Source organism: Chinchilla lanigera, unplaced genomic scaffold (assembly GCF_000276665.1).
Source record: "Chinchilla lanigera isolate Chin_1 unplaced genomic scaffold, ChiLan1.0 scaffold00491, whole genome shotgun sequence".
Classification (NCBI taxonomy): domain Eukaryota; kingdom Metazoa; phylum Chordata; class Mammalia; order Rodentia; family Chinchillidae; genus Chinchilla; species Chinchilla lanigera.
In genome coordinates, this window is record NW_004955892.1 from 3,199 (window position 1) to 14,009 (window position 10,811).

Consider the following 10,811-nt stretch of genomic DNA (forward strand, 5'->3'; position numbering starts at 1 on the left):
AACGACGAGGCCGCTGCTGCCTTTTATTTTCTATAATCTCATTTTCTCATTGATCATACCATCCCCACTGAAATGGAAAATCATAACTTTTAGTTTAAAATTACTAGCTGGGTTACGCAGAAGCAAACCTCAGGATTCCTTGATAAAGGCCAAAGTTATACACTAAATGACTTAAGGGTAAATAAAATATTAAAGATCACAACAAAGGAAATCATGACAGTGAAATAAATGAAAGGAGGTTGATCTCTTAAAGCCAGCAAGTTCCAGGTGAATAAGCAACATTAATTTCCACCATGCGTGGTGCCCTCTATCATTCACTGCTGTACATTTAAGAGAAACACTCTGGTCTATTAAAATTCAAGATAAGCAGATAGAGAGCTAGTATGTGTTTAGTTATTCAGTACTTACATAAGCCACTTATTTTACAATGACAAACTTAGAAGGCTCCCTCAAAGCATTCCAACACACTGGGGATAGTATAGTACTTTCTTTTCATGAGAACAGTACAGTATTAGTAGAGATAAACACTAAGAATTGCTTAATACCTAGTAGAAAATTTGAGAATTAACAAATCATAGAGACACAGCAGTTTGTATAGGAAAAAAGTTACCAAAAGGAGGAATGCATAACTTGTTTGCTTTGAAATTCATAATTTTCCCTAAGACAGTGAATTTAAACTGAATGAAAGGTGTTGTAGAGCTAGACAAAGATGTTTTTCCTCCCAGTAAAGTAAGATCACCCTTGTGATAAGGGAAGCTGAAATTCACCTGGAAACTGCCACTAAGGGAGAACAGCAGAGGTTGTCATTTAACAGAAATGTTTTTTTTTTGGTCTTTTTGAGACAGGGTCTCACTATGCAGTTCAGACTGGCCTTGAGCTCACTTTGTAGCCCAGACTGGTCTCAAACTCACAACGATTCTCCTGCCTCAGCCTCCCAAGAGCTAGTATTACAGGCGTGCACCACCACACCTGGCTTAACAGAAATTTTTTTCTGAGTAATTCTGGAACTGGTATCCTTGGAGTCAATCCTTTCTAGTCTCTCTAGTTTATTCTCTAAAGTGAACCTAGTTACCACTTTAAATAATGAGACATAAAGACTCACACAACAGCCTAATGTCAGCAGCTTCTTTTTGTCTTTTGAGACAGTGTCCTGCTATTAGCTCAGGCTGGCCTCAAACTCTCAGCAATCCTCCTGCCTCACTCTCCGGAGTTCAGAAGCATTTTTAAAAATTAATTTTATTGGTATACATAATGATCACATTCATCATAGGGAATTTGTACCATATACATAATATATGAAACATTTTTTAAAAATTTAATAATGAATATACCAAATACAATTTTGTTTCCAGGGAGTAAAATCAACTTGTACAGAATCAAAGAGAAAACAAATTTTTTTCAGGCTGAAGAAATAATATAACCTATTTTAAGATCCTTTCTTGAGAGGATTAAAAAATTATAAAGAAGCTAGCACACATGTCAGGGTTGTCAAAACATCAAATCCTTCTGTCTGTCCTCTGGCTACTCAAAATGTAACACTCCTCCCATCCCCAACCAAGAGGAAAGTCCCATAGAGCTGTCCTAGTCTAGAAAATAATTTGTTACTAATTTAATACAGTTACCTAGAATGTGCCATCCCAGTGACAGTGCAGATTATAGCAGTAATTCTCCTTTACTTGGAGCAATGATAATCACATTTCATTTCTAAAACATACCAGTGCTTTCAAAGATGGAAATACACAAATCTCCACCAGCCAGGCCTCCTTGCCTGTACAGGACACCACTAAGTAGTAAGAACATTTATCATAAGCAGATACATCAGAGCTCCAGGTGCTGGATGGGGATTACAAATGCTTGTTCCACGTGATGTCTTCCATTAACCCGAAGCCTTTACTTTATTGCTTTTAGCAAACCACTCATCACTTTTATCTGCTGCCATTGCCTATAGAAACAAAAATTGAATATACATTTGTTCCCAGTCTGAAAAATGAAAGATATAGCTTGCTTTGTACTTCACTGCACAGTCCGCAGAGGAGAAATGAACGTTTAAAGAGTGTTCATCTGGTGCATTTTGTTGAATGCGAGGAGATGCTGGTGGATACCAGCATACCATACCACCATATCGTTGTTGTTTTGTTTTTTGAAACAGGGTCTCACTTTGTAGTGCAGGCTGGCCTTGAACTCTCTACATAGCCCACGCTGGCCTCAAAGTCATGGCGATCCTCCTGCCTCAGCCTCCCGAGTGCTGGGATTATAGGCATGCACCACCATACCTGGCTGGAAATATCTTTCTAACAAAAAAAGTTTTCAGCCAGGTGTGGTAGTGTATGCCTGTAACTGCAACACTCTGGGATGCTGAGGCAGGAGGATCACAAGTTTGAGCCTAGCCTGGCCAACTAAGGGACTTAGTGAGAACCTGTCTCAAAAAAATAAAAAGCACTAGAGATGTAGTTCAGTGTCAAGGCTCTGGGTTTGGTCCTCAATACCACTAAAATAATAAACAGACAAGTTTTCCTCATAAGCTAGGTTCCATGCTGGGATCAGGTGGGGCAGAAGAGATGGTCTGAGGCTTTGGGGAGTATGCCGAACAGCTGAAGACTCAGCTATGGAAACAATTATTTTACACAAGGGAGTATGTGTGTGCGTGTGTATGCTGAGGCATTTGCTACAGGATCTCAAACACCAAAGGAGAAGAGAGTTCAAAGGAGGAGGAAGTTTGTCAACAGCAGGAAAGTAGAAGAATCCAGCAAATCTGCCAACTGATAGGCTGCTTAAGATTCTACTTTCCTGCATGATAAAATTTATAAAGGCTGCATTTCTTACACACTGCCTGCTTTAATATTAATTGAGCATCTGCCTTAATTAACACAACAATCCCATGAAAAAATTATTATTATTTCCTCAAAATTTTAGGTAAGCAGACAAAAGAACAGAAACTTCTTCAAAAATTGCTCACAGCGCTTCACAGATGTTACCCAACCGACCTGGGATAGACTGACTCCTTGTCAATAAAGTGTTGAGAGGGGAGCTGGGTACAGTGCTCCGCAGTTACAGCCCCAGCTGTTCAGGGGGCCGAAGCAGGAGATCGCCTGAGCGCAGAAGGTCAGCCTGAGTAACATATCAAGATCTTGTCTTTAAAAAAAAAAAAAAAAAAAGCACTGGGAGAATATCTGCTACACTCCAGGTATGTGCCAGAAACTGGGATGCGACAGTGAGCAGTTTTCAATGCTTTGAAAACTGCTGAAAAATCAAGTGTGACTAAAATAGGAAAGCAGTTGCTGGATTTGGCACGATGGACATCACCAATGATGTAAATGACATAAAAGGACTTAACTGAGACACAAGAGCTACTGCAGGGAAGACTGAAATCTAAGTGAGAGATGGACTTTTAAGTTAGAAATCTGTCATAAATCAACAAACAGCAAATGCTGGAGAGGCTGTAGGGGGAAAGGAATCCCTCTATATTGCTGGTAGGAAGGCAGCCTAGCACAGCCACTATTGAAGTCAGTATGAAGATTCCTCACAAATCCAAAACTAGAAACTCCATTTGACCCACGTATTTCCCTTGAACCACCTTCCTGAGTTAAAGACATCATTTTACGGTGGCACATGTATGTCCATGTTTATAGCAGCACCATTTATAACATCTAACTCTTGGAAGCAGCCTTATATCCATCAGCAGATGAATGGATAAAGAAAATGTGATATTTATATACAGTGGAATACTACTCTGCCATAAAGCAAGATAAACCTGAATCATTTGTAGATGAACCTTGAAACCATGTTACGTGAAATCAGACACACAAGCTTAAATATCACATGATTTCTCTCACCTGAGAAACTCAAATTATAAACAAAGAGCAAAATAAAAGATAACAGAGAGTAAGGAGACAGAACTTTTGCACATGGGAAGGGGACCAAGAGATAGAGGGAGGGAAAGAAAAGAGAAGGGGATAAACAAAGAATTACGATGCATTATGTACATGTACCAACCCCTCGCAAGCAGTGTAATTATTATGTACTGCAAACATACTAAGCTTTAAAAAAATGTACCGAAGGGATAGGGTCAATAAAAGGTGTTCAAAAAATGGGAGCTATTGGAGCTTGCTTGTATGCGGATGAGAACAATTCATTAAGAAGGAAGAGACTAATGCTGTGTAGGAGGTGAGATGCCCCACAGGCTAAGCAAGTGAGAGGCACGGTATTTCCACTCACCGAGCGGACTAATGATGTTTGTTTATACTGCAGAGGTTCCCTAAGGCAGCTGGAGGCTGTGGGAAGGTGCGGATGCCGAGTCCACAGAGAGGTCGCACAGGTGTCCATGAAGACACAGGTCCCAGGCTAAAAAGTCATCCCAACAGCAAAGGGCATGGTTCTGACAGTAAGAACCAGGGGCCCTGCTGCTTTGGCCCTTCCCATATACACTGTACACCATCCTCCTTAGGCTGTGCGGATATAAAAAAATATAAAAATGAGACTCACATCATCCAACAATTTGTTTCCCTCTGGATCCATCTTAGAAAGTTCTCGAAAGGCTTCATCCCCAACAAAGCAAATTTCATGTCCATCCTATACCAGTAAAGAAAAAACAATTTGGCAAAAAAGGTGTCTCTGAAGAGACCCTGGTACAGCCTGTCTGTCTCCTTGCTGTGATAATACTTACAGGGTCGGCCAGGATGACGACTTGTACTGTTGCCTTCCCAGGGGTATCAAGACTCACCAAGGGAGTCAAGATCTTCTGATTCTCCCTTTTCATCAAGTCTTCTAAGTCTGGCAACTGGAGGAAACAAAAAGGTGAAGTTAGCAAAGGTCACCCACTACTGTTATGACACGATCCTCATTAGTGCTAGGGGAATAGCTGATCAGAAAGAACCAAGGCACCACTTGTTTGATTTTGTTATCTCAGTAGTTTTTCAAACAACTGCTGAACTTGATACCAAAGCCACAATCAGAATGCATGTAAGAAAGCAAGGCCAAGGTTCTCAGCTGGATTGAACTAGTCTGTCAAAGAGCTTAAACAAAAGATCAGGTAATCAAACCTTACCTCTTTCTTGGGACAAGAAAAGGCAATTCTTCCAAAAGCTGCTGCATGATCAACTGAGTCCTTAATGCCCTGGAGCTCCAGCTTACACTGAAAAGAAATAAGGAGGTGGGTTTATGCTTTCATGCAAATTATACATGAATGTAGTTTAAAAAAAATTAAATAGTACTAAAAGAGTAAAGTAAAAACGAAGTCTCCCTCCTGTTACCCAAGGCAATCAGTGGTAATTTCTCATGTATCCTTCTAGATACATTTCCTACCTCTCTTTCTCCATCCTTTCCTTGTTGTTTTCTCTCTCTCTCTCTCTTTTTTTTATGGTATTGGGAATGGAACCCAGGACTTCATGCATGGATTAGGCAAACATGCTAGGTAAATATTCTACCACAGAATTAAATCTCAAGCCCTTCTAAATTTTTATTTACATATTTTTCTAGTACTGAGAGTTGAAGCCGGGGTGAGCTGAGCTCCTTTCCCAACCCTTTTTAATTTTGAGACAGCCTCACTAAGTTGTCCAGACTGGCCCTGAACTTGTGGTCCTCCTGCCTCAGCCTCCAGACTAGTTGGGCTTACAGACCTGCCACTGTACCTAGCTCTGTGTTTCTTTTTCACACAAATGGTAGCACAATACCACACCAGCACATAAAGACTTATACCAGTCTTTTTGATAGCTATATAATAATCCCTTTTATTAATGAGTCATTGAAATATCACTGTAATCCACAGGACATAGAGGTTCTTATATTTTGCTAATGCAAACAATGTTACAATAGATAACTTTGTATATGCTTCTTTTTGTGTATGTATGAGGAAGACATCTATAAAATAATTCTAGGAAGTAGAATTGTTGGGTCAGAGTATAAGGATTCAGTAAGGTTCAAATGCTAGGTTATGATCACAGATTAAACCTTGTCTATATCTTTTCTGACTACGCAATCTCACTGCTCACTCTTTTGTGTTCTTGGAGTGTTGAGAATCGACCTAGGGCCTCAAACATGCTAGGTAAGCTCTCTACCACTGAGTCACATCCCCAGCCCATTCTACTTCTAAAAGGATATATCCCCAAATAGAAAAGTAATTCTTAAGCAGTGAGGTTACCATTAACTTTTATTTTCTGTTTATCTGTATGTATACCAAATCACTGTGAAGAAACTATGAACAACCTTTACGTAAAACTCACTTAGAAACTCTCTGAGATCACTCACCTGGTTTTCATCATAGCCCAGCAAAGCCCTCTGCTTTTCTTCATCCTGTTCATAAATGTTCATTCCCAGGAGATCAGACCAGTAGTTCAGGGATTTCTGAAGATCAGACACTGCTAGAGTTACTTTTAATACAGGATCTGCAGGAGAATAAGACAGCAGGAAAAGACAGGTCAGGCCAGTGGAGTGGAATAAAAACACCCAAACAGGCTTATGTACATGTAAGGGTGTAGTTTATGGGGTGTAGCCTACTGGTGGAGTGCATGCCTAGCGTGTGCAAGCTCAGGTTTGGTCCTCAGAAACCACTGCCCCCAACCCATTTAGGTAATGACAAAAAAGGATTTTAAGTCAGTAAGAAAGGGCATATTATTCAAAAATGGCACTAAAGCTGGGCATAATCCCAGCACTTGGGAGGCTAAGGCAAGAAGACTGCTGTGAGTTCAAGGCTGGCCTGAACTACATAGCAAAGCCCTGTCTCAAAAAAACCAAAAGAAAAAAGAAACCAAGAAAGAAATAGTTACATATTGAACATATTGAAAAGAATAGTTGCAACTGAATAGCAAAATACATTCCTGATGGGTTAAGAAATTAAGTTTAAAGAATGAAACCAATAAAATATAAACACAGGTTGGGTTGGAACAAGATTTGTGTTTAAATCTGAACAAAGATAGAAAAACTATAAAAAAAAGTCTGCTAGGTTAATCACACAAGGTAGAAAACCATTAGACATCAACAACCAAAAAAACAATTACAGGGCTGGTGGTAAAGCGCTTGCCTAGCATGCACAAAGCCCTGGGTTCTATCCCTACTACTGGGGGAAAGGAATTACAATTAAAATTAAGAGTGAACAACAAAGCAGGGAAAAATTTTTATAACACACAGAACAAAAAGTCCTTAGTATGTAAATCAGCAAGGCACAAACTAGTTCACAAAAAGAACTGGAATGATCAATGAACATTTGAAAAATTATTTAATTTCACAGTCAAAGAAATTAGAATTCAAATAAAATCTTTTATCCAACTGGGGAACATTTATGTGTGTGCTTTTATTTTTTTGTTCATTTGGTAAATAATTTTAAAAGATAACAGGGTTAACCATCCAGTAGGGGGTGATCCTTGGGGGTGTGTACATTAGTACATTTCTGGGCAGTGATTTGACAATATATCAAAAACTTTGAAAATATACATTGTTGAAAGAAGAACAAGTCTACTTGCAGCAATTCAAAAAGTAAGTGCCGATGTATGAAGGGCTTTCATCACAAAGACATTCAGTACAGCATCGCCCAGAACAATGAAACTCTAGGAACAACACAAATATTTAACAGAAGAGAATTGTTTATCTTCCTACAATGTAATAATGCAATGGAATTCCTGGAATGGATTACTAAAGGGTATGGACATATTTTTGGATACAAGATTGGAAACATACTCTAAAACCTTCACAGTGGTTATGGCTGGACATGTGCTGCTGCTTTCTTCTTGCTTTTGTGTGTGTGTCTTACTGAAGACTGAACCCAGGGCCTTGTGCATGCAAAGCAAACACTCTGTGATTGAGCTATACCCTGTTCTTTTATTAAGAATTTTACTTTGAGACACTACCTTGCTAAGTGCCAGACTGCCTCAAACGTGAGATCCTGCTGCCTTAGCCTCCTAAGAAGCTGGGATTACAGGCATTCACCATGCCTGGCCTCTCTTCGTTTTTTGCTTTGTGTGTATATATGAACATGTGCACATATGTATAACATGTGTGCTTATTTTTTAAAAATATATTATTTTGTTTTACTTTTTTTTTTTTTTAATACTGGGAATTGCACCTTGCGCTTGCCAGGCAGGCGCTTGCACTGCTGAGCTATATCCCCGGCCCAAAAATACATTATTTTGTAAAAAGAACAAAAGTTATATTAAAGCACTTAACACCTGGCTAGGGGTGTGGCTCAGTCAGTAGCATTTCTCACAGGTGCCTCTTCTTGGCAGATTCAATTTGTTTTTTCCATTTGTTTCAAAATAACAAACCCTAGTTGACCCAGAGCCTGAAGAGATACAGGGACAGGAATGGAAATCAGGTAAAACTACACAGGACTGAGGCATTGAAAGGCAGAGTGGATGCCAGCCAGCCTGACAGATTTGACTACATTACCAGTGGGAGATTAATACCCCAAAGACATTACCATTGCAGAGGACAAAAAAAAATTAGTATTGTGGCACTCGCCATTATTTTAAGTCCAGGTTGAGTATCTCTTAAATAAAGTGCTTGGAGCCAGAGGTGTTTCAGATTTTGAAGTTTTTCAGATTTTGGAAAATTTGCAGACTTCACTGGGTGATCATCCCTAATCTAAAAATCTGAAATTCAGCCGGGCGTGGTGGCGCATGCCTGTAATCCCAGCACGAGGGAGGCTGAGGCAGGAGGATTGTTTTGAGTTCGAGGTCAACCTGGGCTACAAAGTGAGCTCAAGGCCAACCTGAACTGCATAGTGAGACCCTGCCTTGAAAAGACAAAAAAAGGAAAAAGAGTTAAGGTTTAAAGTCAGTATATAAAATAACGATTCCCACTTATAAAAAAACAAAACAAAACAAAAACAAAAAACCTCTAAAACTTCCGTAAGTCTCCGGTGAAGTACAAAAGTACCACTTCTCAGTAAGTCCCACACAACCGGTCCAACCTCACACATCAGAACGATTTGGTCTTTCTTTTGCTGAGTACCAGATGAAAAACAAGTAGCACTGAACACTACAATCAGACTAAGCATTTGGGAGCTGAGGCAGACCAGTGGGGAAAAGAATCTGGCTCTCATCTCAGGTCACTTACAGGCACACGCTCATTGGATGAAAGGGCAAGCGGCACTGCCCTCGCCTTCCGTAGCACATGCGTGTGTGCATGCACGCGCGCACACACACACACACACACACACACACACACACACGCATGCGCTTGCTTTTGCTTTTCTTTAGACAGAGATGTAGTTGGGTCTGTAGAGCTTAAATACATGTGCTAAAGCTTTACCTACCACAAATAAAACACACCTTGTGAGGCTTCTTCCCTTCAGTGTGGTGAGCTCATTTCTGTCTCACCCCTCACTCACTGAGAAGCAGCGCTAGAGTTTGGGAAACTGACCTCAGCTCATGAGGTACAGCTACCTGGTCTAGGGATAATCTTATTTCTCTTGCCAATGATTGGTTGAGGGGCAGGTACAGTATATTACACCTGACCATGAAGTTAGGTGGATGATTCCAGGAAAAATTTTGCTATTTTTTGAGACAGCGTATTGCTATGCAGTTTAGGTTGCCCTTAAATTCATTATGTAGCCCAGGCTGGCCTCAAACTTGTGGCAATCCTCTTGCCTCAGCCTCCAGAATGCTGGGATTACAGTTGTGCACTACCATGCCACCCAGCCCTGTTTGGTTTTTGAGACAAGGTCTCATCATGTAGTCCATGCTGGCCTTGAACCCATTATGTAGCACAGACCAACCTCATGACAATACTCCTGGCTCAGCCTCCTGAATGCTGGGATTACAGGTGTGTACCACCATGCCTAGGTGCTCTGCTCTTAAAAAAAACATTAAGAACTCAGGTTCCCCTCTCCTACCCAAAGTAAATGTGGGAGCATGCAGCCCCAGCTGCTACTACTAGCAGCCATCATACAATTGGGAGGGGACTAGGTCTAAGAGAAATGCACTGAAAAGAACAGAATATAGAAAAAAAATTGGGTTCCTGATAACATTGCTGAGCCACTGAATCAGCCTGCCCTGAAATCTTTCAGACCCTTAGACTACCTGCTCTGAGTCACTCATGATGGTATACATGGGTAATCCAGTACTCTGGGAAGCTAAGGCAGGAGGGTCACAAGTTTTAGTCCAGCTGAGTTGTTTCAAAACAAAAAATGAACTCTGGGGATATAGCTCAACACAAAGGCTGTGGGGTCCAATCCCCAGTACTGGGGTGGGGAGTGCCCTTAAGGAAATCAGAATAGTTTGAGTTAGGTTTTCTGTTATCTGTAACTGAAAGATTCCTAAACAGTTACATTACCAATAGAACAAAATCAGTCTAGATTCTCTGTAGTGAATGCACTGATGCTCTAACATGAGAACAGAATTTCTCAGAGAACAGGTAAAAGCACCGAATTGGGAAAGACACACCACGTCGATATATAAAGAAAGAAACCCAGCTATCTCTCCTCCCAACAAAAAAGCCTTTAGACTGAGTTTCATGAGTCCTAATAAAATTACCTGACTGAGGTGGGGTGCGATTCTGCAAATAGAATTTGTATCCTCCTGGGGCTTCAATTTCAAAAACTCCTTCTGCAACTTCACTGAGAGGCCACTCCAGCTTCTTGGCATTCTTGACAGCTTGGCTGGAAGCAAGTGTGATTCCCTATAACAACAGTAACGTTTACATGTATAATCACAAGTCTTTCACAGAACAAGGTAAGGAGTTCAAACCCTATTGCTTTTATTGCCTAGGTCAGAATTAACTGGTTTTCAGAATTTTTGTTCTGGTAATTTTTTTCCTTTTCTTTTTTTGAGACAGGGTCTTGATGTGTAGTTCAGGCTGTCCTTGAACTCACTATGTAGCCC

At 40.4% G+C, this 10,811-nt stretch overlaps 1 protein-coding gene across 1 annotated transcript; it reads right to left on the reverse strand.

Annotated features, from left to right (window-relative positions):
* Positions 1 to 1,294: 1,294 nt before the first annotated feature.
* Positions 1,295 to 10,608, reverse strand: LOC102022035 (glyoxalase domain-containing protein 4; the record flags this gene model as incomplete). The annotated part of the gene is given in 6 exon segments (XM_005415140.2): positions 1,295 to 1,942; positions 4,483 to 4,569; positions 4,664 to 4,777; positions 5,045 to 5,131; positions 6,244 to 6,380; positions 10,464 to 10,608. Coding segments are annotated over 6 exon segments (636 nt in total), but the record flags the coding sequence as incomplete, so codon positions are not given.
* Between the last annotated feature and the right edge of the window lie 203 nt (positions 10,609 to 10,811).